We start from the raw sequence: 27,114 nt of genomic DNA, 5'->3' as shown, positions 1-27,114 counted from the left end.
AAAAAAAAATAGAAGAGTAAGACAAGCCAAGGTCTTTTGTTGGTGAACCGCCAAATTTCAGAAGCCCTGCTGGAGAGCAAGATATCACAGGGGCCTTACCTGCTCCACGTTGTTCTGTTTTCTTCTGTGTGACCCAGCCCACCAAGTTGGTTTTACTGAATGCTGACTTCTCCTCCTCAGGACAATGTTGTAGGCGCCAAATTCTCACAGTGTTGTCATCAGAGCAGGTGGCAATCTGCAATATAAGCGTGTTTGTTGCAGTACCCGGGGCACTGCAACATGACCTAGGACAGCTACACCCAACACACCAAGCCAGTATGAATGCAGGGTGAAATCTGGTTGGCAAGGGGACAAGATTTACCCTTAAAGCAAATGAAACAACTCAACTCTTATTTCATTGTTGTACCATTGACAAGTGTTTGCTTTAAAGGGGAAGGCTGCCTCTCAGGCAAAAAGCCTTCAATTCTTTTTGTTAGAGAAATCCCAGCCACCAGTAACCCTTGGCCTTGCACAGCTCTGTAACAGAGGACAGCCTGCTCAGGAAGGGCCAGCACATATTTTGCAATTTCCATCACTCAGTAGCCAAAAGCAGACATGCTGCTTCTTGCACCTGCATCGAGGTCTGTCTCTGTTACTCAGGACCTTTTCTGCTTGGGGACAGACATTCTCAGCACACTGAGAAGGTGACACTGGAAGGCTGTTGCACCAGCCTTAAGTGCTATCTCTGCAGACTCAGATGTCTGGCAGAGAAACCAATTCTGCTAGAAACATTCACCTAGATTCCTGCTGTTCCGAAATGATCTGCGGAAGTTATTTCAAACAAGCAGCAGCACCTACCTAAGCCACGCTTTTATGGCTCTGTTTGGACAGGTTATCTGGTGACTCACATGGGAATCACCAGCAAGAAGGAAATGCTGTAGCCAAAGTTCATAGTAATGTGGATGGGAAAGTGTCTATACTGTGATCTGTGACACCAATATTGCCCCCACCGAAAGCAACTTGGCCTCTCAAATCACTTCAAGCAGCTTACTGACCTTTCTTAGCACCGCATTTTGTCTTTTCTCCATGCTTCAGAGTCTGTAAAGTGGGTAACTATTTTTTACCTGAGTTGATATAGATTTTAAAGGCTGTATTGCTCTGCATTTCCAAATCATAACGATCAGGATGCTGGGCCACAGAGACCAGAGATTTTATCAAAAATACCAGTTCACATATTCTTCTGCGTCTTACACAGCTAGAACAATTCTCCCTGTCTGTCTGCAAGACTCCCACTCTCCTATATTGTAAAGTTTTTTTGAACACCTGGTGCTGCAGTGAAAGCTAGGTAAAGTGGCTGACTTGCATACCTATGGGATGCAAGAAACTTTAGCTATTATTAGGATACTGTCTAGGATTTTTCGGAGTTATTTCTCAGTTTGAGCTAGGCCAGTCATTTAAACCAGTTTCCTCTGTTAATTCTCTTCCTTCTAGTGATACTTGGGGCATAATAACTGACATAAGCATAAACTGCAGGTTTTGGAGTCTACACACAAATATTTGTCAAAAAACAGCTCAGATCTTGAAAAAAGTCACAATGAAAGAGTCCATGTGTCTTTTAGAGGGCATTCAAAACTTCTTACCACTCTGTACAAGACTGGCAGATGTATCAGTGGTCAGACAGTTAAGTATGGAACCACTAAGCAAGCTTTTGGCTTTTGAAAGCCCTGATGACATAGTTTCACAATTTTGTCTCTCACAGGTAGTGTAACAAGCTCTCATCAGGAGAAGTCTTTGTTCATTTACAGTTTGCTAGGTCTTATCAAACAGCTCAAATTATTACAAATATCAGAACCTTTTCGTTATTTTTTACTCATGCAACAAGCTTGGTTTACTGCCCACCCCCTCATCCTGAATGAACATTTTTGGAAATTATTAACTAAGAACTTCCTTCCAAATCAACAAATATTGCTGCAATTTTGAAAAGCAAATATTGTCACATTACATCTATTGTTTCATAGGGAAGACAATTTTTCAGAAAACAAACCTTTGTGAAGTCTGAAGGACACCAAGCAATGGAGGTAACCTCTTGAGAGTGACCAACAAGTATCCTTGGAGGCAGGCTGGGTTCAGAAACCTTAAAAATTCCATAGAAAAATAAGTATAAAATCACAAGACCCAGAGCCTAATATACACCACTGAGAAGGGCCTCCGCAGCCCACCTGTGAAGCATGCAAATACTTTGTCTTTTCCATATGAGACAGGCAAGTTAAATGCTTCCTGCCTGTAACCATAGTCCATTGCAGCTGAGAGGCAAACCCAAACCTAAATCCCTGTTCCTTACTTCCAAGACTTCTTTTTGGCACTGGCTGCCTGAGGAGCTGTCGCACCCTCCCTGAAGACACCGCAGCTCTGCAGTTGTATAAAAGCAGTGTTCTCTGGAGGACTGAATGTCTCAAAGCAAGGGAACAATTTCACAGGGATGATGTTAATAAAGATGGCTATTCCATGGCAGCTGTTCAGTGGACCACGTAGAGTAAGACCAGAGTTTACTTCACCTCATGGACTAGCCAGAGATGTCTTAACGCTCTTCCTTCCCCACAAAGCATCCCCACATCACGTACTGCTGACAATCTCTTCTGAGAGACACGGACTGACGGAGCTCTGAGAATCAGTTCGTATTTCATCTCTAGAGCTGAAGCAGCTGGCCAGCACTGAGAGGTACAGACTTGCCTGGAAACACTTGCTTAATTCCTGCTGCACGTGGGATTTCTGCCAGAGCTGTCAACCCAACACACTACACAAGCGTTTTGCTACATTAAGTAACTATCTGTTCTAGGTAAGATGCTTAAACGTTTGGGAAGCTCATACTTTGAATGAGAATAGGTAAATATATTCTGCTGCTGTTTTGCAAACATCCCTACCACAAATGGTTTATTAAAAAAAACAAAACCACCACCACCACCAAAGTTCAATAGATGAATCTTCACTGGCTTCAGAACCGGTATTTGTATGGCTGCCAAATGTCTGAACCTCTTCCAGCCAACCAACTGGACCACAAAGCCTCTTAAGAGTTCACAAAAATGCTCCCTATAGCACACACACCCATTAAACTCGAACCCCGTTTCTCTTTAACCGTTCATAAATCTTTCTCATTTTTATTATTAATCCATATTATTATTACTCTTCAATCACAGCTCATGTGACAGATACAGCTGAAGTTAGCATTAGGTGGCCCAAGGAAGAAAACACACAAACATACACGCATGCACACACAGATTACATCCAAGCTTTGCATGCTTTCAGCAGACAATCCGTTCCAGATCTATGAGTCACCATTATTGACGTGATATTATAAGGGGGATTATAAGGAGGATTTGCATATATGACTAAGTGAATGAACTGATCCTTTACTGTGTGGGAAAAGGAGTAGATGTTACATACAGGTTTCAAAGAAAGATGCAAAACATCTGGGAAGACTTCTGATCTACACAGAAGTTTTTTGGTTACGTTTTTATTATTTTTTTCCTTGTGGATCACCTCCTATAGCAGCCTGTGGAATTGTAATCGAATATCCAGCTTCTGAATCTAGTAACTTGTTCTGATATTGTGAGAAAAATCAGGTTCTTCGTAACAGGCCACTTTTTTCCCCTGACATAGCAGAGGCAATCACTGACTAAATATCCACTAAATGCCTTGTTCAGATTATTCCTTCTCTGCCAAAACATGCAACGTCATGGAAACTAAATCCCTATTTAGGGAATAATCAGAGGTGCAGAGAACACCTTCATTTACTAATAGTCTTGCAATGCACACATAACAGACTGAGTAGTCACTAGTAGTCGCTGACTGCTAAAAGGAAAGCAGAGGAAGAAAATAACTCTTGCTGGGCCAAACTGGTTTTACACTGCAGTGGTGTAAATTAATAATGTAAATTGGGTTTAATTGGTTTGTGTACTAAAGTAGGATAGGATGCATTCATTAGAATATGAACAAGGAGGAGGCCAACCTACACTACCCATACTAGGGCGCTAGAAAAAAAAAAAGCATTAGCAAGAGTTTTGTATTTCCTTATTTCCCTGGAATGCTGAAGTACTCAGAGTCCAGAAACCCTCATTTTAAGCCTTGCTTCCTAAGGAAGGGAGGCTTCTGCAGCAAGGGGACCCATCTGTCTACTTCAACCTTTAGCTGAAATTGTTCAGCAGGTCCACACCCAAAAGAGGGCAGTGATCTTGAAACAGCTTCGTGCTGATGAGACAGAGCATGCAGCCAGCGTTTCCCGTGGAGCAAGGCAGGCAGAACTGCAGCCCTGTCCGTTGCATTTGGCAAAAGACAGTAGGCCAGCCTGTGCATTTCACGTCAAGATTAGCCACAGCCCATGCTGCTTTTTGCCTGATTTGACAGGATATTGTTGGAAGTCAGAGCTATTGTGGAAAGGTTAAAAAACAGAGAAACTTAGGAAATGAGACTTTATTAGTTATTCTACTCATTGAACAGCTGTTGTATCCATTATCAGGATTCAGCATAAAATGGTGTGTATAGGTTTATGCTTAATGATACAGAAGCACATACATTCCAACACTGGGACAGACAGACCAAAGGGTAGCTTAATGTAGTTATATTGAAGGATAATGGAACTATGGAAGTGTACACCTATAAAGTACGTTTTTTATTACGGGGGAAGTAGCTCAGCTAGGTACCATTTCTGCAGACAGAAACGTCTCTGCTCTCTGGCTTTTATGATCTTAGGGTTGTTTGAGTCAGTTCATTAACTGACAGATTAATAATTAAAAAAACAACCCAACACAATAAAGTGAATGTTCATTGTCTGAAAGTGATGTTATACACAGAAGCAGACTGAAACAGCGCCCTCGTCAGCAATACCTTCTAGCCACAGTATTCCCTGGGAACTGCTGACCCAAGCACAGCTTGGCAGTGCTTCCAAAGTTCCTCGAAGAAATAATCTGGGTGGACAACGTCTTACTCTGTCTTTTATTCCTTGATAAGGTCTTGGTCTGCCTTTATTTCTCTCTAGATGTGGAAAGCTAGCGCTCTTCATTAGGTTCTTTCCAACATTACCTGTTAACTGTTCATGAAATATCTAAGCACATATTTTCACAGCACTCTAAATCCTCATCCCAGGAAAAGATACATGTGTTTCAATGTCAGTAAAGTCTTCCAACATTTAAGACAAATTAAGAAGCCTCTGCATATGACAGATCTGAAAAAAGAGACCAAGTTTTACTGAAGGTCCCTCTTTCTAACATGACTGTGGGAATAAAAGAAAAGTGATTACCTGATTACTTATTTAATAAGTATGCAATATGATCTGTCACCCACATGTGACAGCAATAGAAGCCTCCTGTATGCAAATACCTTTAAAATGTATTTGCATAAACATTGAGATGTTATGACGTCCTTGAATGCTCTTGACCCAGTTCCAGCCACTTTTCCACGAAAAAGCCAGAACACGTGAATGCAGGATGCGCAGCCCAAGTTTCCACAGGTATTTTTGCTGAACTTGCAAAGAACTAAGGAAGGCTAAAATTACACTGCTTGACATGGAACTGGCCATGCTACTGCACTCCTGCTACTTCTGAGTAAGCAACCTAGCTGCTTACAAGAAGTGTTCTCACAATCAAAGGGACTACATGCTCAAACTACAACAAAAGAAGGGTGACCCTCTTCCCTCAGAGCTTTCTATTTTACTTTCAAACTCATTCTGAACAGGGCAAACAATTCAACAGTCCCTAAGATTACCCAGAACCTGAAACGAGCAGTCATCTGCAGCTTCTGTCTGCTCTACTTCAGGTAGGAAGTCTACTCTATTCCTGTACAGCTGTAAACTATGGAGAACAGAACTTGAAGCACGCCTTATTCTGAGGTCCCTGCTATTAACTTTGTGACATTTGCATTTCCTACACGTCAGCACAAGATGCCAAGTGACTAAGCCTCTCAGCTGTCAGACAGTGCTTTGGAATTTTTGCTGAAGGCTCTGGCTGAGCCCTCGCTATAATACAAAGGCTTTAACTACTGCAAATTACGTATGAGAAAAAGCTAAGTCTGCACCAAGAGCTAGAAAAGTGGAGGTGGGGAAGAGCGCCCTTTAAAACAATTAAGTTGTTTTTTTTTTTCCCTAACATGCTCCATTGCTAAACATGAACCAAGAACTCTCTACTTGTCATAGTTGCTTGAATCAACAGGATTGAAAGAGGACTGTAATGCCCATTAAAACCAGATTACAATCAGCAACTTGCAATAAGCAGCAGTGATGATAGATGTATTGATGGCAGGAGAGTAGCTCTGTTTTACATTAGTTACATCTAGCCTGGACAGCAACACGCTCTGGGCACAACATGCCAGGAGCTAACCCCACGCTGCTTTAAGTAGGAGTGGGAGGCAGGGAGTGTCCTACGTGAACATGAAAAGCAAATGAAACGAAAGAGCAGAGCACTTCTGGGCAGCCAGCCTGGGCAGGCCCGCTCCCTTGGGTTTCTCCCAAGCGTCTCACCTTCCAGATGTACGCGTTGCAGTCACTCGAGCCGCTCACCAGAAACTGGTCATCTGGGCTAGTACTGGATTTGATGTAAAAGCTAGAGTTCTGGTGTCCGCTGAAAACCGCCACTGTGAGAAAAACAATGAAAGTAAAAACACCACTCAGCGCACAGCTGTGGGGTTGGGTGCATAAGCAGGGCTGATCTTACAGGCTTTTCCTGCCCAGCCACGTATCCTCTAGAGAAAGTGGTTGTACTGCTCCCTTGCTCTAGGGCTCGGAGCTCCAGCCGGCAGGTAGCAGGAAGCATCACTCAACAGCAGCCCTCATGGCCCCTCATACAAAGCAGGTTTACCTGAACGGCTCTCTCCACAGCATTAGAAAGCAGTGGCAGGTTTATTAAAGCTTTGACCTGGTTGTGATACAAGCAGAGCCCAGACATCACGTGGGCTACCCCAAAGCTCTGGTTATGGCCCCTCATCCCTTCTTCCCAGTGCCGCGGCCACCAGTCCCACTACATTAACAAGGACAGTCGCACAGAACGCTTACGCTGAAGCAACCAAGGCATTTGCTACTCCTTTCTCTGGCTGCCAGCATCTCCATTTCGTCAGCAAAACGTCCTCTGTGTCAGCTACGCTCGTCAGACATCTATATTTAATGTCCCCGTAAAGCTTCACCTCGAGGCCCTGAATAGCTGCTGCTCTTCCTATTGCAAGCACCGGAAGAGCCAACGGCCAACACAGGAGCTGGACATGGATGTGGAGCACCCCAGCCTCGTTATCGGGGTGGAAAGGGCAAGTTTCCTGATTTAGCACCACGTGGGGCTGGCACACCCTCGCCCGGCCCTCGGAAGTAGCGACACTGTGAACGTTGCAGGATCCACAAGAGCGCAGCAGGAAAATGGCAGTCAGCAGTCAGTTAGAGGGCTTTCAGACTCTTTTCCGTCGTGTTTTTGGCAAAGAAGGTAACCCACAGACCAGAGGACGTGGTTGCCTCTGGCTTTCTTTGAAATGTGGTGAGACCCCACAAGATGCTTTGATTTTAACCTGCGGCTCCTTCTGCGCAGTGGTTACAGGCAAATCCTATTACAGAAGGATTTCCTCACAGCTCCCTTCCAGCTAACGCTGTCCTGGTATTAGATCGGAGCTGCTGCCGTCTGGATAAAGACCAGCGAGGCTGGAGGCCCTGCGTCCCCGCCGGCACCTCACGCCAACCACAGGCCCGTGCTGCCCTCTGCGGGAGGCACGGCACACCATTCCCCGGCCAGTTCCCCAAAAGGCACGCACATTTTTCAGCCGGCTGGATGAATCAAGATTTCTCTCCAGGTTTTATCTGCTACACACGAGTCAACGGAAGGCAATAGCTATGTGCAGAGGCAGGTAGCGGAGTGTCTTGGGCTTTGTCCCGTTCTTGCCGGGGGACAGGCCGGTGGGAGAATTTCCACAGCTCAGTGGTGGCACCCAGGATTAAAATCAACAACTGACCTATTAATATTTAATCCTTGCACTACTTCTCAGCTTTGGAAGCATTCCCACCCAACAGACTGCCTTGCTGAAGAGCATACAGAAGGACACATTGTTCATTTAGTTTCAACTAACTGAAAGACTAAGAAAAGGCAATGGAAACTAAATCATATGTCTGTCTGGAATGCATCTAATAAGATTTGCCGCTTTCTGAGAAGTGGCCATTGGCCTATGACAAAGAAGCTTAGTGCACCAAAGTCTGTGACCCGTCCTGTCAACAAAAAGGTCACAGATGCTGAGCTGAAGGAATCTAAAAAGTTGAGAAAAAAATGAGAGAAAAGAAGCATCTCCACGATATGCTGGGAATATTTTCTCCCAGAAGCTGCTGCGGAAGCTAAATTTAACAGACACCTTAGAATATCTGAGTACAACATAATAGGTGATCACTTCACATGGATTCAGACCTTAAAAGTTGAAAGATCAGAGATTGACAGTAAGCAGAAGATTCAAGATTGCTTCAGGCGGGCAGCAGGTGGACACTAACCATTCCTCGCAAGATAACCAGAGTCAATTTGCAAACTACTCTTAGTGTCAGTCTAGCTGAAGCAGCACCTGCACTTACATATGTTTTTGTGCTATTACCTTTATTTATGATGGTTTAAAACTAAATATGAAGTCTTTGTAATATTAATATATAAAAGTATAATATTCAACAGGTGCCTTCTTTCCCAGGTACTTTCAGACATAAGAGAATCAAATAGGTTTTCTATGCCTTCAAGCTGGTCTCTCTAAGTCACAGTGCATGAGGTAGAAACCTGTCTTCCTATGCTCTGTAACATCTGGCTAACGCTGCCAGATGTCAGTCCATAACATGCTCCTTGTCTCTCGACTGCCCCACAAAACTGCTACACCAGGGTTCCAGCAAGTGCCGTGAGCACCGAGGGCTGGGGATACCAAGGGCTAGGGGTGAGCTCTTTGCACATATGCCATCACATCAGCTGCAGCTCTAACAGTGTTGTTTTCATGGCTGATCAAGAACAAGTTTGCAGCAGAAGTCTGTATCCATGCAACACAACAGCAAGCCAGACAGCTGTTTGATTTTAGTAGATGCTTGCTCTTATGGATGACCTCAAAACTTACTGTACACAGCTCTATTTTTAACAGGTATTTATCACAGATATCACTCTTACCTGGAGTGGTCTTTAAACTTGTCATATTGAACATGTAGATACTGTCGTCAGTGCAGTTAGCAAAGAGATTAGCACCAGTGGAATCCAAAACCAGACTAGAATATCCTTAAAAAAAAAAAAAAAGAATTTCTTTCTAAGAAGTAACTCCAGAAAACATTTTGGACAACAGGCATTCTCAAAGAAATGAGAAGAGAGGGAAATTTGGAAGTGATATCTATTACGCAAGATAGATTGTCATTGGAAAGTTTACTTGTTTGACAGAGCACTTGCTGGAGAAATAAAGTGCCTAGAACAACGTCTACATTTTCTCATGAGGATTCAGGGTACTATTTAGAGAGAATTCCCACCTTCAGAGCAGGCAAGCAATTTATCTGATAGTTTCAAATGGATAGCAGGAACATCCAATTGTAGAAACAAAGGTTAAAAGTGAATAGAAGTCCTCATGCTTTGGTGGCTTAAGCCATCCTTTGATATGCTAGTGACTTAGCTTTAAGCAGAATCTTTTCCTGCAGGCAAGTTATTTTATAGCCAGCTCCTCAAAGACTTCCCTCGTTCTTGGGACTTATACTGACCGTTACTTATACTGACACATCAAGACGGTTGACAAGTCATCAGCAATTACTGTGTTGCATCAGAGCATCATAAGGTACTAAGTACAGAGCAACATGAACAAAGACACTATTGTTTTTGATGAGAAACAGCTTCAATTATTGTTCGACTCTCAAAGGTTATGATGTTAAAAAACAGCCCCTTCTGTTGTCTTTGAAAGATACAATGCAAACAGAGTTCAATCTAGATTCAACTCATGCATCAGAAGTGCTAGCTAAATTCCACCTACAGAGCTCTATTATTCCCTCATCTCCAGTTCTGAGAACACACTGCTGAAGCTTATGTAAATTTGTATCATTGGTACAATGATACAAAAGTGGAGCACTTTCAGTTGTCAACTTGAAAATTTGGTATTGGTGATCAAAATATCCTGCTGAACTCAGTCTTAACAATATTTGGCTAAAAATACAAGAGATGGCATTGTCAGTACTTCTTAAAATCACCTTGCAAATTTAGTAAATACCTTATCCAATAACTTACCCAGTTTGCGAGTACTGGTGCCAGGGTAGCAGAAAGACTTGAAAGGCAACGGCTCCTGACGGTAAGCAGCATAGTTCTTGCGCAAGTCCCAAACTTTGATCACGCTGAAATATAAAAGCACAAATGTCTCTAGCTTGTCAAAGCTCAAAAACTTCTTTTGCAATGCAGATAGAGCCTTCAATAAACACAGGAAGACAGGTTGCTTATTGAGGAGTGCCCAGCGATTAGGAGTACAGCAGAGCAAAAACAGAGCAGAGATGTGCTGAAAGCAAAGCAATTATTCTGCCGGGTACGGATGAGGAAGCAGTATTGTCTTCTGTAACTAACACAACCTACAACATGAGCTCACAAGTCAAGTTTCCTCAACTAGTAAAAGGAAAGAACAAGGATGCCTTTATACTCCTGACAGTTATGTTTTTAAAAATCAAGTCTTTTAAGGTTTTTCTTGCTCTTCAGGAGCAAGCCTCTTCTTGAGCCATAGGCAAGAGTATTATCTGTCTCAGAAAGACTCTGGAGAATACACCTCCACATGGTGCATCCTAAAGAAGCAAGACCTGAAAGTGTAATCTCCATGATAATCGGTGGGATGTTTTGCTTGCGCTCCAAGATGCTGCAACAGATCTGGCAGCTAAAAGAATGCATCCTTTATAACTCAAGGCAACATTTTCTCAAATGCCCACACATATCCAGGCACCAACCACCCACTCACATCCCAAAACAGCTCCCTATCTAACAATAGTCTGTTTACTTGTGGTCCTATAGGTCCATGAGAACAGACAGAGATAAGAACTGTTCTCATTCTGCCCCATAGCTAAAACACTAAAATGAACATTTACCACATATGCAGTTTGTCCCAGTGCTGCAATCTTGAATAAGGAAGAAAAGCAGCATTCAGCTCTGGCAATGCAAGCTGGCAGCAAGCTCAGCTGACTATAACTAAAGGTAATTGTAGCTTTGTGGGCCACTGTGTGATCTTTGGAAAAAAAAATATCTTCCAATCTTTTTATGCCACTAAGAGCACACAGAATAGCATGGGAAAGCAGGCATCCTCCTTCCTTACCCATCAACAGCTCCTGCAGAGATAAGAGTATGCTCATCCTGAAGCAGCACCACAGTTACACTCTGTTGGAAATCCTTAAGAAAAAAAAAGAAAATTTTGTTTGCTATCAAGGTCAGCAAAATCTTGCTGCTTTCAAGGCCAAGTGAACATTATTGAGGACACCTCCTTTTAGCCAGACAATCTTGTTCCTCTTGGCTGTAGGCCAGCCTGAGTTTTGCTCTAGAACTAGCTTGAGCTTCTTGGGCTCTCTCCTAACAGAATTAGCTTTGTGCTTTCTAGCAAGCTGGTCCCCACAGGCAGAAGAACCTGGAATACCAGATGCCATTTCAGACACAACCATCCTTTCAACACTCCCCCACCCCATCAGTGAAATTGCCAGTGAGTTCTAAGTATTTGGACAGCAGTTTAGGATTACACCTTTCAGGTCAGAGATAAGATAGTTGTCTTCATCAATGAAGATTTAATAGATTTTAATAGATTAAATAAGACCAGTTCTTAGTCTGGTGAGGCAGTCATTTATGTGGTCAGACTTAAGGGGGGGAAGAAAAAAAATATTGGAACGCTACCTATCTCCCCCCCCCCCCCCCCCCAAAAAAATGCTGGCCACTCCTTTCCTCTCTGGAAAATAAGAAGTAATTTCACATGGTATTCACACAAAGATGGCTTTGATGGCATGTGGGTTGTTAGACAGATACACAACATCTAAAATTAGCCATATCAAGTGACCAGTGACCATGACACAAAAACCTGCATAGATAAATTGGAGCATTTACCAAAAACAAGCCAAATACTTCTCACCATTCAGAAGGACTTAAGGGTGTTGTTTGATGAGAAGCTCAACACAAGCCAGCAATGTGTGCTTGCAGCCCAGAAAGCCAACCGTGTCTGTGCTTCATCAAAAGCAGCATGGCCAGCAGGGCGAGGGAGGGGATTCTCCCCCTCTGCTCTTGTGAGACCCCACCTGGAGTGCTGCGTTCAGCTCTGGGGCCGCCAGCACAAGAAGGACAGGGACCTGTTGGAACAAGTCCAGAGGAGGACCACAAGGATGACCAAGGGGCTGGAGCACCTCTCCTATGAAGGCAGGCTGAGGGAGTTGGGGTTGTTCAGCCTGGAGAAAAGAAGGCACTGGGGAGACCTTACAGCCACCTTCCAGTACCTAAAGGGAGCCTACAAAAAAGTTTGAGAAGGACTCTTTGTCAGGGATTGTAGTGATGGGAGAAGTGATCATAGCATTTAAAAAAAAAAAAAAAGTAGGTTTAGATTAGATGTACAGAAGAAATTCTTCACTCAGAGGGTAGTGAGGCACTGGCACAGGTCACCCAGAGAAGCTGTGGATGCCCCATCCCTGGAGGTGTTCAAGGCCAGGTTAGATGAGGCCCTGAGCAACCTGATCTAGTGGTGGCATCCCTGCCTCTGGCAAGGGGGTTGGCATTAGGTGATCCTTAAGGTCCCTTCCAACCCAAACCATTCTGTGTTTGCTTAGGAAGTCTACTATGAATAATCTTGTTCTCAGAACAGAGGCCCCCATTTCACTTGTATACCAGATACCTACCACCAGGGGAGCAAGACCTCTTAAGTTCTGCCTCTTCTTCTTGGGCTTGGAAGGAGTCTGCTTGTCAACCACATTGTGTGCTCCACTGATTTGATTCACCTGCCTATAAAATCCATCTGAAAGAAATCAAAAAGACACTTCAGTTAATAGTTTCTATGTCTACACAATTTTGCCACCACTTTAATAAAACAAGCAGGACCTGGGAATAAATCCTAAAAAGTGGCTGAGACTAGCCTTTAAAATCAGTAATATATCCAAAGACAGTAATTGTTAGTTACATACTAAACTAATGAGAACATAGTAGAAAACAGGAGCATATACTGCAAAAAATTGCAGAGGTCAATGTAGCACAGGCACTGAAGCCAAGACTAGTATGGGAAGGCTGTCCTTGGAAATCATTACCCCGCAGTCTGTTCTTCAGCAGGCCTCCTGATCTTGAATGTTCAGCTGATTTCATCCTGAGCAAAACTGCACTTACAGGAAGGCTTCCAGTGCTTTCTAATTTATTTCTTTATTTTCTGTTTAGCCTTTTGTCCTCTAGTTCTCACTTTATAATAGTAAAGCAGTATAATTTTCATAAGGTTACTTTTCTCCTTCCCCCCCCCATGCCTTCCACTCCAGTCAGGTGCAGCCTCCCTTTTACCCCAGTTACCAGGCTCAAGAACTAGGGAACCTGAGACAGACAGCACAGTGAGATGTTCTGGCAGCACATGCCAGGAAACTGCTAGTGACAGAGCAGGGAGCTGAGGAGTATAAGGGCGTGACCTGGCAGGGAAGAAGCTCTAAGAAGCAGAAAGAGAGGAGCAGAATCAGCTCAGCCTGCATTTAGGTGTTCCCACAATACATTCAGTTGCTCCTCAAACTCACAAGGTCCTCTGCTCTGCTCTTTCTGCCATCCTTCCTACTCTGGTAGGAGACTTCCCAGCTTTGTTTCATCCCTCTAGATGGCTCTGGCCAAAACACCTCTCAGCCAGCCCATTTTAGTGCTAATATATTCTGATTATAGGTACACAAGGATATGTTCTGTACCCTCTTATCTCTTTACTGAGACAGAGTATTAACGGGACAGTGCGTAGATCAAGCTGCAAATCTGAGACAGAGTGGAACAACATATTAGACAGAGAAGAAATACTTATTCCATCCTTTTAGTGTACTAAAGCAGTCCCCTATTATCCGATAATCTTCTCCCTCTTACTAAAGTGTTGCCTACATTGTAATTGAAAATGTTAGTTCAATAATTATATTTGATAACTGTTTAGCATGTGATACGGAGCTTTTCTGATACGTATCTGAAAGTTCAGTTACCTTTCTTGTTGCATCTGGTATCCCAAACCATGATGTTTCCGTCTCTGCCTCCAGTACAGAAGACAGCTGAGAGAGAAATAGAGAGCTATTAGCTTCCAAAATGTGATAATTTAATGATCTGAATGCCATCTATGTGCCCCTGGCCCTAGAAATAGAAAGATCAGGCCATTGGTCTGCTGTGCTTTTTGATTAGTTTCCTTATTCTTCATGACCTTTCCTTACTACTATTCTAGAAAAAAAACCAACTGCTTATAAAGAATATTTCCATGCTTATGTATGTAAATAAGGACCAAGTGACTTCAATATCACATCTTGACATCATGTCTAACTTGTCCAAGATCAGAAAAGGGCAGACAGCATCAGACCACTGTGAGGTTCCAACAAGTTGCTTTTGCTTCACTGGCTAGGTCACTGTTCAGCCTGCCCATGCTATTTGTCACTGTCATGTTCCAAAATCCCCTTTTAGCCCCATAAGTATAGATGCGCTAGGGGGATAGAAGAAGGAAAAAGACAACGGGGAATATCAACATTTACCTTTCTCAAATCTAGAGAAAGCAACTGACTTGAGGCTACACTGGTGACCTTTGCATATGCCAAGAAGCTCCCCAGCTCTCACATCCCACACCTTGGCTGTCTGGTCTCCTGAAGCAGTGACCTTCAGAGGAAAGAATAAAAAGCTTTAGTCATTTTCTGCATGCAGTTGCCAAAGCATTAAGAATAAAGGTAGATGGGAAAAGACTTCTTACAATCCTGTATTCTCCTGGTACCCAGGCAAGGTCAAATACAGCATTTGAGTGAGCCTGCCATTCTAACAAGAGAACAAAAGCCAGGATTAGTTCAGTGCGTTGCAGCATGATGATATTTTGCAGATGGATAAAGAACATCAGACATTTAAATCAGAAATATTATTATTTGTCAGCAGCTTGCCCTAGGCAAGGAAAACAACACAGAACAATTCACCTATTAGTGCTTTTTCTAAGAGCACACTCACACGGCTGCTTTGTAAACAGGATTCAGCAATGTATATGAAAGGATACAAGTAATGCCCACAATTGTGTTTTTAATCAACTTTCAAAAAGCTTGCTTGGATTCCAGTAAGTCACATACTTGTCACATCAAATGAAGATCACATTCTGTTATAGAACTTACCCTTAAAGATCACTTTGCTGGTAGTTTGAGCTTCGGTATCATACAGTCTAACAAATCCTTCTTCATTTGCAACTGCCAGTATATGCTCAAAATTTGGCGCTGAAAAGAAATCGAAGTTTATTTGTCTATTATTTGGCTGACTCAGAATTACTCCCCTTCCTTCGTGATGGGAGTACAAGCACCTTAAACAAGGTGCACACCTAACGGACAGCTCTAAGGAGAAATAGTATTCACATAAAAATTTAAAAGTTAAAAATGCAGGAATATTGCCACGTATTTCTTTCTGGATGTTCTATTCAAGAACTCTAAGTGGGAAATCAAGTGGCAAGGAGCAACTTCTATAGTAATGCATCTTTCACCAGTTATGATAGCTCCTTTCCTCCATCTTTATGGCCTGCCCTCCACAACATCCAGTACTTTCCTTGGATGTGGGCTGGAAAAGCAGGAAGCTGCCTTAGAGAGAGGCATGAGAACTAGAGTAGTACACATGGGAGATCTAAAGATCTTTGTCCTAAAGATCTAGGAGCTTCCACACATGCCAGGGGCATACATCCATCTGTTTGATTTGTACTTACTATTCTCCATCCTGTTACATCTTTTATATATTTTGAACAAAGCCATATTTGCAAATATTGCATCAAGAGGATGTACCTTGAAACAGACAAAGCTGAAACGCAAAAGCCATTGGAATAAATGCTCTTCAGTCATTTCTGTAAGGAAATGTTTCCACTAGCACACCTAGGAGCACTGTGATGCAGTATATATAGGATGTAGGAGCAAACACAGTTACACCCTCACAGAAACACGAAACTCCAACGCCAAGCCTTGAAGCATTAAAGATAAGCACGGCACGCAGCAGATCCCACACCCGAGAACGGCCTCCCAGGAGGCAGCTGTACCTGCAGAGAAGCGGCAGCCGAAAGGAGGGACCGGCATGCCCGTTTCCCCGTAGGAGAGGTGGTCATCTTCCCGGCGGCACCGGTAGCTGTCGAGGAGATGCTGGAGGGGGAGCGCCGAGGGCTGACCTACAAACGAGACGGACGGACCCGTGACCACACGGGGCACGGCGAACGCGGACCGGGGGAGCCCGGAGGCCGCACGACGCCGGGTCGGGGGGTTCCCGGTGCGGGGGTCCGGCGGTACTCACGGGGCGGCACGGAGGGGGTGGCGGCGGCGCGGCGGAGCAGCGCCCGGCACAGCATGGCCAGCAGCGCCCAGGCGCGCACGCCCTCCCGCCAAGCGGCACCGACTCCCGCCACCAAGCGCCGCGCCAAAACCTCCTCCGCCCCCCTCATTGGGCAGCGGCCGCGCGGGCGGGAACGCCCCTCCGCGTTGCGATTGGGCGGCGCCGGCGGGAGGCGAGCCCCGCGCGGGCCACGCCCACCCGCCGCCCATTCACACCGGGGTAGGTGCCGGGGCGGGGGGCGGGTGCGCATGCGCGGTGCCGGCGGCGATGGCGGGTGGCGGCGGGAAGTCGTTCCTGGCCGAGGCGGGGTACGGCGAGCAGGAGCTGGACGCCAACTCCGCCCTCATGGAGCTCGACAAGGGTGGGTGAGGGAGGCAGGCGGTGCCTGGGGGGTGGGCGCAGGGCTGCCCGCGCCGTAACCTCGGCTCTCGCGCTAGGCCTGCGGTCCGGGAAGCTCGGCGAGCAGTGCGAAGCCGTGGTGCGCTTCCCGCGGCTGTTCCAGAAGTACCCCTTCCCCATCCTCATCAACTCCGCCTTCCTCAAGCTGGCCGACGTCTTCAGGGTCGGGTAAGCGGCGCCGGGTCGGGGCGGGAAGCCGCTTGGTGCTGCCGAGCTGCGGGGCCGGCGGGCAGGAGGGGTGGGCGCACGGCCGGCAGCAGCAGTGACACCTCCTGGCCTCACCCCTGCCGGGCTGCGCCGGGAGAGCCGCGTCCCAAAGCGTGCGGGGCTCCGGCGTCTGCTTCCGCTCCGCTGCTGGCAACGGGTTGACTTACCCGGAAGAGAATTGGGCCGAATGTAACACTAACAATGCTAGGAAACAACGTCCTGTTAATACCCCGTTCTCTAAATCAGCCCACTTAAACGTGCCGTTTCTAAAGCGTACGCTTTACCTTTTTTCATTAACCCTCAGAAGTAATAACTTTGTATCAGTCGCTTTCATAATAACTCCTTACTTTGTACTTAAGGTGTTTGAATTTGCATTGTAAAGCAGCCTGATAAAGATAAGCACGTGTCTTCTGATAGAAACAACTTCCTGAGGCTCTGTGTGCTGAAAGTTACTCAGCAGAGTGAGAAGCACCTAGAGAAGATCCTCAACGTGGATGAGTTTGTGAAGAGAGTTTTTTCAGTAATTCATAGCAATGATCCAGTGGCTCGGGCTATTACACTTCGGTATGTATGCATAAATGAACGTGACGTACTTCAACACTCTAGCTGATTATTAGCATACTGATCCGCAATAAGAAAATCTGCAGCTACCATGAATGAAGCGTAGGAGTTTTCTTCTACACTTATCATACAGGTGAAAGCAGAGCTGATGCTGGACACGGTTGAGAACACGGTTGGCCCTCTTGGCTGCCAAGGCATGCTGCTGGCTCATGTTCAACTTGCTGTCAATCAAAACTCCCAGATCCTTTTCATAAAAGCATCTTAAAAATGCTTGGTGCTTCTAGTGCCAAAGCGTGCTCTTAGTTTTATAAGAATTCTTGAAGCTTATCACTTTTTTCCTTTCAAGCTAAAGGTACCAAAATGTAATTGATGTTTTTATTGAATGACAAACATAAGACTCAGGCCAACACTTTTACATTGCCTGCCATTACTGTTTGTTTGTTTCTGTAATCAGCATGAAAGGAACACATGCTTATATAAAAACTGAAACTTCAGAGCAGTCCTTTCTTGTTTCTATTTGGTTTCATCTTGCGTTTCTTCATAGTCATTGTGCTTCCTGATCTCACCGTGATCTGTTTGTGTAGGATGTTGGGCAGCATGGCATCTATTATTCCTGAAAGGAAGAACGCACATCACAGTATTCGTCAGAGTTTGGATTCCCATGATAATGTGGAAGTTGAAGCTGCTATATTTGCTGCTGCCAACTTTTCTGCACAATCAAAGTAAGATGTAGTTTTTTTCTCCATTTTTCATATTACAAAGAATGGGAACTCCATTGACACTGTCACTCACAAAATGTAGTATTTTCTCCTCTGGTGCCAGGCAAGTCATTTATAATAATTATGTGTAATAACAGTATCGTAGGAAAGTCTGAATCGAGTTTAATAGGAATCTTTTTTTTCTAAAATACTAATGAAAAGCTCGTAAATATGGGAATGCAAGGCAATAGAGCAACTTTAATCAAGGATTATTTTACAGAAATTATAGTTGGCAACTATGGGTAATGCTGCTTGTCACTTCGATACATATTTAAAAGCTTCCATTTTATCATTTGATCATTCCCGTGTGTAGGAGTTCCAAAACCCCTTAAGACTGGGCAAGCACTCTTGTAAAAGGTTTTGTTATTAAAATCCAAGGTTTGGTACTTCTGTTGATTTTTATTATTAATAACAATAGTAATATATTTATTCTTATTTCACCCAGTACTTTGTCTTTTTCTCTACAGGGATTTTGCTGCAGGAATATGTAACAAAATCAGTGAGATGATTCAAGGTACATACAAATATTGAATGATAAAAATAAAAGCTCTAATTACTCTGAGAATTCTTTATTATCCGTATATAAATATCAGATATCAGAATACTGTTGTCCTTATTCTCAAATAATTCCAGTTTTGAAATTAAAATAGCTAAGAAATAATCCAATATCTGGCTCTTAAAATCCAAGTTATCATAACGCCCCTTTAGTAAAGAATAAAAGCTCATCTGTAGTCTGGTGAATGAGATTCTATAACACTATTGCAGGTTGCTTCAGATAAGTTAATATGTGTATTACCTGCAATGAGGCAAGGAGCCACCTTTCCAAAGAACTCTTAAAGTGTGCGGTACTGTTATAGTTATGCTGGTAGCCAGTGGACGAGTTATTTGAAACTAATGCAGGTGTCTGCACGATCCACGTTAAGTGGTGATAGTAATTAATGCAAGAGTGTTGTGTGGCTTGGTACTGCCAAAAGACAGTACAACGGACTAATCGCCTGGCAATGTCTCTGTTCCCTGTTACAGGTTTAGCCACACCTGTGGACTTGAAATTGAAGTTGATCCCTATTCTACAGCACATGCATCATGACGCTAGCCTGGCCTCCAGCTCCCGACAGCTGCTTCAGCAGCTGGTAACATCATATCCTTCTACCAAGATGGTCATTGTTACTCTTCACACATTTACTCTACTTGCTGCTTCTTCTTTGGTTGACATTCCTAAGCAGGTAATTCTTCCTGAATTCATTCCTTCAAATTAAAGTACAAAGCACATTTCAAACCAAACCAAAAAACCTCAGATGCTAGATGATGTTGAAAATATATTAAAGGATATGCTGATTGCCACTACATGCTGTAGAGAAAGAGTACTCTAAAACCGATGTCACTTCGATATTTCCAGATAACCCCTTCAAAGTAGGAACCCTTCTTTATAGCTTATAAACTATCTTTCTTGGAAATCAAGTGAATTAAGAAAGCAAACAGGTCTTTTTGTTTTGTTTTGTTTTTAATCTGAAAACCTCCATCTTTCATGTAGAATCCATGCTTCACTTCTTACTGCTGTATGTTCTCTTGGGTAGTGGGTATGCCTTTCACCTGCCCTGCATGCAAGGAAATGAATAATTCAACTGCATAGAGTGCATTCAAAAATGTGTTTCTTGAAGGACTCTGAAGAATTTGAGTCTGTTGCTATAATTTATGTCTATAAACCAAGTTGTGGGAAAGCAATGATGGAAAAATACAATGCTTCTATGTTCTGTTAATGTGCTTTGTGGATATGATTTATACAGCAAGTCTGAACACAGCGACATTTGAGATCCATCTAACTAATCCTTGTAAAGTAGTCATAAAAAAATTATTGGCCTTCCTTTAATGCCATACAGCTATGGAATGCTGGTGTCTGTTACTGTTAGACTAATAGCATTGATCTGTCTGAAACTTCTTCGAATCGCTGATGGCTGTATTTCAGAGATAGTGCTGAATCTAAGCCAACTGAAACAACACTAGAACACTTGATGTGCTTTTTTTTGTGGCAGGAAGATGGTGTTTTAGGCTGTGTTTCCACAACACAGCAGACTATGCTGCTTATGTAAGTTGAGTAGCCAGAATGGAGTTGGAGAGCAAAACCACGGTTGACATGTTCATGCAGTCTCCCATTTGCTGGTTGTTCTATCTCCAAATCTCCAAAAAATTAATGCAACAAAGGAGACTTTGTTAAGTGTCATTTCAATTAATTTGAGATAAATACTTCATGTGCTGGTGGGTGGTTTTTTTTTAATTTTATTTTTTAATCTGTTTGGGGTTTTTTGGTAGCTGCTAATACGTACATAGTACATCTACTGCTCTCTTAACTGCAGATTATGTAGGCACCTGAATTAGTGTCAAATGCCTGGAATACTTGCTAATAGCATAATCATGACAATGTAAAGTGTTTACTGAGGTTCTTGGAAATGTTTTATTAGTATTTCTGTAAGAGCTGAAACAGCTCTCAGGGCTTCTTGGGAACGGAGGGCAGTGAAAAACACGGTGCATGAGCAGAGAGGGAGAGAAGAATAGCAGGAATTGGCTGGAATCTTGCCAGGGAATCACAGACTGAGTAGAGGCTTTGCCATGTAGCAAGCAAACAGACAGGTAGGGCATAGCAGTTTTAGAGGAATATTCCCAAAGTTCCTTTTTGAGTACTTTTGAAAAGGCTTCCTTCTAGTAGCATCTCTTTCTCTTAATTAATTTACTTTGTTATAGGTCCAGCTTCTGTTGCAGTACTTGAAGAATGACCCCAGGAAGGCTGTGAAGAGGCTTGCAATCCAAGACTTAAAGTTGCTGGCCAACAAGACACCGCATACGTGGACTAGAGAAAATATTCAGGTTTATGCATTTTTAAGCTAAAGTGTATTTTTAAGCTAAGGTTTATTATGAAACTTTGCAATTAGTTATAGAACTCTTTCCAAAAGAATAATTTTGGAAGTGAAGGAAGAACGTGCCTCTCCATATCCTTAATATAGACAAAATCTGCCAGAGGAGCCAAATATTAATGAATAACTGAAGTGTTACAACTGAGGAAAGGCATTTGTCACATAGTAGGCCTTTTTGACGTAAGGAAATAACTTTTGCACCTGACAAACTCATTTAAGATAGTAGACATGGGAGATGAATGTTTTTGTTAATGCTGTGATACTGAACATGTATTAATGCCCTCATGTAACACAGAACGTCTGTGGGATGTGTCAAAGCATGTCATCCACCAAGGTATACTTGAACAGATGAAAGTAACTTTGATTTTATCACTAAGAATCAGTGGGTCATTTTCAGTAATGTCTTTGTGACTCTTCTTGTATGAATGAGTTCCTAAAAGGTGTTTATAGCGTATCTGCATTATCTGGGGAAACCATTGTTACATTGGAAATAAGATTGTGTCTGTCTTTCAATTGCAGCTGTACATTTACATTTCTTTCCCCCCTTGCCTTTCCCTTTTTCTGGTAGAAATGACTGTAGAAAATAACTTCAAGTTAGATTAGATTCTAATTGGAAAAGTAAATATTTCAAAAGCTTAATGGCAGAGGCTTATAGCTCTGCTTATCTGATTTTAGTACTCTTGGAAAGCTACTTTTGCTATATGTTGTTGGAGTATAAGGCAATTGGGGAGAAAAAATATGTAGTTTTTCCTATGTTAATAGTCACATGAGAAATAACACATGCTTTTCTTCGTCTCCAGTACAAAGAGATGATGATTTAGTGTGTCGAGGTTTTTATTTTAGTGAAATGCTTCATTCTCCATAATGTTTTAATACCAGAAATTTATTTCTCTTAGGAATTTTAAGGAATTGCGTAACGGTATATGAATTCTTTGTGGTCAAAATGCTGCTCTATACCATTATATCCTGGTGGTAGTTGTCTTAGTACAAGTGAGAGACATGGTAATGTGGCTTTCATCGTTATATGATGTCTTAAAATAAGTATTTTTGCTAGTTGAAATGCACGGGAGAAAGTTCTGCTGTCATTGGAAGTAGACCAGTGACTAGGTTAGAACCAAATGAGTTGTCTGAAGCATGTTACTGCTTGCTGAGCCACATACAGTGGTCATGAGAGATCTTTCTGAATTCTGAAGTTTAACATTTTGAGGTGGGGAACTCTTTCCCATATATTTAAACAACTTGATAAATGTTTATACAGCAGGGACTGGGACAGACCCTGTTTTTCTCATGGCAAAACCTCCTTCCGGAACCATTTCAGCAGTGTTAACTTTTTAGCATTTTGGGTCTGGGTAGGTCAGAGAGGAGGCTTTGTCTTCGGACTGTGGAGGCTTTACTGACTTTCAGACTTAGGCATCAGCTTCTAAAACCTAAAGCAGATCATTGGGATATATATGTCAAGATATTTTCTAGATGTGTTTGTCCTCTAATGCTTATCAGGTGGGCTAAGGGAAATTCTGCTTTGATTCTTTGACATTTTTTCCATCAGTTTTGCCTGTTTTGGTCATAGGCCCTTCTCATGGTGTTTTTCGAGGTTTTGACTTCAGACCAGAATGTATTTTTGTTTATATATAAACACATACCTGTTTAATAACGCTACTGTGTAAGAGCAGCATTTGGTCCAAGAGTGCTGTTGCTGAGCACTTCAGATGTGTTAACTAAAGAGAACTTACCAATGAAGACACAAGTTCTTGTGTTTAATGAGATAGAAATGAAAAAGGGGAATTCGTGCAGTGCTGCATGTCTGTGTATCCTGGCTGTTTACATTGTAATTAGATTGGAAAGGGACAACTCCTAAACCATGATTTTCTGAAAGTTACTGAAGGTGCATTTCTTCCTACTGACTGCAAAGGTAACTGACTGCAGCCTGCAGTCTGTCCTGCTAATTCCTCTAGATTTCCTCATAGGTACTATTTCAAATATCCTCTGTCCCTTAGTCCTGCAGATTGTTTTAAGGCAAAATGCCCAATATAGCTCTAATAGACTGGAGAATTGTCTTTAAAAGCTTTTGCAATGTTTGATCTATGAGAAATGGTAATACGTTTGTCACTGTTTTTTAGTCAATAAAGTGGTTTGTAAGTGGTGTTTCCTAGCATATGAGACCCACTGTCAATTTTTAGCAAGCCATGTCCTCAATCTACTAAAACCAGTGCTTCAGGACATGAGTTCTACCTTCTGAATTCAGTATAAGTATTTTCAATGGGAAAAATTCTGATTCATAGAACTTCTCGCAGGCAAGTGCAACTAAATATTTAATACAGATAGCTCATGGGACTTCCTTCCTTTTGTATCTTCTCCCTTCTCTTAATCTGTAGGCGTTGTGTGAATCTGCTCTTCACACCCCTTATGATAGTTTGAAACTGGGCATGCTATCCGTTCTCTCCACGTTATCGGGGACCATTGCCATTAAACAGTACTTCAGTAGTGCTACAGGTAAGAAAAACAGATCAGATGATTACTTTTAGCATTTTTGGTGGATTGGCTACCTACTGATAAACAGGTCAATCACTAACCATTTTGTGGCATATTCTTAAAGTCTATTTGTTGTCCAGGACGCTGATTATCAGGCTGTTTTCACTGTATGAAAACTTAAATGGGATAGTATATACCAATAGACCCAGTCACAATCTAAGCTTCTGTTCTGGATTTTGTGGCTAATAAACTTTGTTTACCGTTGGGTTTTAAACTTCTCTATATACACTAAGGAAACAGCATGCATCTTAACTGGTCAACCTGTATTCTGTTTAAGGTGCTTTGAAACCATGGATTTGCATGGTTTATTAGTATGAATAAACTGAACAATGAAGCATGGAAGCTTTATGGTGTGAGAAAGAGTAGACATTTCAAAATGATTCAGGATGTCTCGTTCTTAAAATGATGATAGTTCCTGAAACATCAGCCTTTAGACCTGGATACTCTCTTGTGTATGTTTAACTTGCATTCATGAAAGGCTTTTGTGTTTGTATATATTGGAATACATGTTAAAATGATAGGATGAAAACATGTGAAGTAAAATAAATGATTAAACAAACAAAAAAAGCACCCTAAGTCAATGTAGGTTTTGTGCTTAAATGTACTTGAAAGATTTGTGGTACAACTAAGGAATGTGCTCTTTTATGTCCTGTCTGTCTTATCTTTATTTAGGAACAGCAGCTACAACTGCAAGATCATTTGATTTAGTGAAACTAGCACAGGAGTGCTGTTACCATAATAACCGTGGCATTGCAGCTCATGGCGTGAGAATTCTAACTAATATATCAGCCTCTTGTCAGGAAAAAGGTAAACGAAAGCAAGGATGATGAGTCAGGCTTACGCACTTAACACATGTTAACTGGTCTTGTGTGTAAGGCTGTCTGATCCTTTACCCTGCTTAGGAAGAATGGGGACTGTAATCGAGTAGAAAAAGTTTTGTAGGATTTTATGAATGGTTGGTAAGATTCCATCTTCTGTTAACTTATAGAAAATTACCAGGTGCAGCAGAACTCCTGTTAAATAAAAGCTTGTCTTACCTATGCTGTAAATTACTGAATTTCTTGTTAACCTTTGAAAACTCTTAGAACAAAGTCTGTTGCAAAAGAATAACATGATATTTAGAAGTCATAGTCTAGAATTTTTATGTTGACCCTACGTATGTCACAGTTGATGTGACTGCTGAATAGTTACCTGAGAGATTGAATTGTTTGAAATCAAAATAAAGTAAGGCAGAATTATTAGGAAAATACTCATCTATCATCACTGCAACACCAGTGCAAGTATTATACTGATTATGATCAGAAATTGTAACAGGGAACTGACTGACTGTTTGTTTTTCTTAGATCTTCTGCCTTTGGAGCAAGATGCAGTGTTTGGCTTAGAGTCTCTTCTTGTTCTTTGTAGTCAAGATGGCAGTCCAGGAGCTCAAGCAACCTTAAAGGTGACACTACTGTTGTCTTTTCATTAGCACAGCTGTAAGTTACAATAATAGTTTGTATAGCAGAAGGGCTAATGTGCACCATATCCTTTTTGGTGGAAGCATAGCATATTGGGAAAAAAAAAATTCTGTGTTTTGCCAGTAGTTGGAGTTCAGAGTGGTAGTACACAACTGTAACATGACCTCTCTCAGCTCTAGAGTAAGTAGGTTGTCATAAGGCTAAAAAGATGCGTCCCTCTGATGAACAGCTGTTCATAAGGAAACGTAAACTTCAATATGGGATCGAGGTGTCTCTGGAGGATGGAGAAATTTTTGGAGAGAACCTGGTTTTTGGAGATGGGGATGCAATGTGTACATGATTACAACACTCCTATGATCTATTATTTTTATTATTTCTGCTGCTACCAGGAATTTTGTCTAGTTATTTACCTGTATTTACCTGTAAAGGCTGGTATTTACCTGTAAAGGCTGTTATTTACCTGTAAAGGCTGATATGAGAAAAAAAGTTTATTGCTTCTTGAATTTGTGGTATGTTTGTGCTGTGAGCTTAGGGCTGGAGACTTGGGCTCTTAGGATATCTTTTCTGTGTGGTATGTGATTCTGAAAATACTATCTCTTCCGCATTTCTGTAATCACACTTTCAGTTAAGTATCTGATTTTGGTTTATTTTCAAGTAGACATTGTATTCATTGTACGTGTTGATGTGTGTGAATTGCAGATCACCTTAACTTGCATGGTGAAGTTGGTCAAGAGCCGTCCTCACCTGAGCCAGTCGGTGGTTGAGTCTCTGTTGACCCAGCTGCACAGTGCCCAGGATGCTGCTAGGATCCTCATGTGCCACTGTTTGGCAGCTATTGCCATGCAGCTGCCCGTCTTAGCAGATGGGATGCTAGGAGACCTGATGGACCTCTACAAAGTAATCGGGCGATCTGCCACAGATAAAAAACAGGAACTCTTGGTAAGACCTCCTGCTGGTGAATAGCCCTTGATGGATAAAGCCTACTACAGATGGAATTTTATTTTTGTTTAGTTTTTGTTTTTGTTTTAAAGGTGGCCTAAGCCGTTGGTTATGCCCAAGTTGATGTGCCAGCCTATAGCCTTATTTTCAGTTTTCTTTTAAACTTTGACTATGTAGTTCAACTCTATGAGGTGTGATTTCGATGTTGGATGCTGGCATATGTGTTCCATTAGATTTGCCAGCAGATGGCAGTGCTTAGACAAAGCTAGCTATAGAAAGTATTGGGATAGTCTGTGAAATAATACTTACAGAAAAAACAAGATGGCAGATCTCAATTTGCATGTGGTAATCTGATACGTGTCATTTACAACAAATGTTTTAGTTACCCCAAATATTAAGAATGACATATGACAGAGAAGACTTCTTCAGTTAAAATATGCGTTAAGTCTCCTATGTAGTTTTGAGTCCAAAATCAAGCAAACCATTTCTGTTAGTTTAAGAAATGGGGCTGGGTTGTTTTTGTTTTCTTTGATTTTTTTTCTCCTTGTTTTTTGTTTTGTTCCTGAAATCCACTGTTCTTCCTTCATCCTTCTACTCTTCACTAGGTTTCTCTTGCCACAGTGATATTTGTTTCCAGTCAGAAAGCCTTATCTTCAGAAATAAAAACTGTTATCAAACAGCAGCTTGAGAACGTCTCCAATGGATGGACAGCCTATAGGATAGCCAGGCAGGCTTCCAGAATGGTAAGTGAAAACATCTGGAGAAAAATGTTCTGGTGTGGTTGGAGGGATACTAGTGATTTCTTTGACCTGGAAAAAGAAAAGAAAATGATAGGAGTCAAATGATAGGAAGAAACCAGTGTTGGGGGGAAGAATATATAGCGTTCCCTCTTAAT

The 27,114-nt window shown here is 42.3% G+C and overlaps 2 protein-coding genes across 3 annotated transcripts in view; one reads left to right on the top strand and one right to left on the bottom strand.

Annotated features, from left to right (window-relative positions):
• Positions 1-16,713, bottom strand: part of DTL (denticleless E3 ubiquitin protein ligase homolog) — a gene marked incomplete at its 5' end in the record, with an annotated part of 24,575 nt that extends 7,862 nt beyond the window's left edge. Inside the window, 13 exons of the mRNA XM_083827785.1 lie at positions 100-235; positions 2,024-2,113; positions 6,488-6,600; positions 9,123-9,227; positions 10,212-10,315; positions 11,272-11,345; positions 12,824-12,939; positions 14,129-14,194; positions 14,663-14,783; positions 14,875-14,936; positions 15,278-15,376; positions 16,177-16,302; positions 16,425-16,713. Of these exons, the coding sequence (XP_083683911.1) occupies positions 100-235; positions 2,024-2,113; positions 6,488-6,600; positions 9,123-9,227; positions 10,212-10,315; positions 11,272-11,345; positions 12,824-12,939; positions 14,129-14,194; positions 14,663-14,783; positions 14,875-14,936; positions 15,278-15,376; positions 16,177-16,302; positions 16,425-16,713 (1,501 nt within the window). The remainder of the gene's footprint in view (positions 1-99; positions 236-2,023; positions 2,114-6,487; positions 6,601-9,122; positions 9,228-10,211; positions 10,316-11,271; positions 11,346-12,823; positions 12,940-14,128; positions 14,195-14,662; positions 14,784-14,874; positions 14,937-15,277; positions 15,377-16,176; positions 16,303-16,424) is intronic.
• The window catches only part of INTS7 (integrator complex subunit 7), a 23,563-nt gene continuing 13,143 nt past the window's right edge, over positions 16,695-27,114 (top strand). The window contains exons 1-12 of one of the 2 annotated variants that reach the window (XM_083827783.1): positions 16,695-16,824; positions 16,901-17,030; positions 17,487-17,633; positions 18,215-18,352; positions 18,856-18,902; positions 19,412-19,611; positions 21,125-21,247; positions 23,667-23,784; positions 24,496-24,630; positions 25,167-25,264; positions 25,980-26,219; positions 26,825-26,962. In XM_083827783.1, the coding sequence (XP_083683909.1) occupies positions 16,731-16,824; positions 16,901-17,030; positions 17,487-17,633; positions 18,215-18,352; positions 18,856-18,902; positions 19,412-19,611; positions 21,125-21,247; positions 23,667-23,784; positions 24,496-24,630; positions 25,167-25,264; positions 25,980-26,219; positions 26,825-26,962 (1,608 nt within the window). In that variant the 5' untranslated portion in view covers positions 16,695-16,730. Of the gene's footprint in view, positions 16,825-16,900; positions 17,031-17,451; positions 17,634-18,214; positions 18,353-18,855; positions 18,903-19,411; positions 19,612-21,124; positions 21,248-23,666; positions 23,785-24,495; positions 24,631-25,166; positions 25,265-25,979; positions 26,220-26,824; positions 26,963-27,114 lie in introns of both variants that reach the window. The other variant, XM_083827784.1, reaches the window with a different exon arrangement.

The sequence above is a fragment of the Anser anser genome (genome assembly GCF_964211835.1).
Source record: "Anser anser genome assembly, chromosome: 3".
NCBI classification, from domain to species: domain Eukaryota; kingdom Metazoa; phylum Chordata; class Aves; order Anseriformes; family Anatidae; genus Anser; species Anser anser.
Note: the sequence above shows the minus strand (reverse complement) of the source record. Positions and strands in the feature narration are given on the sequence as shown.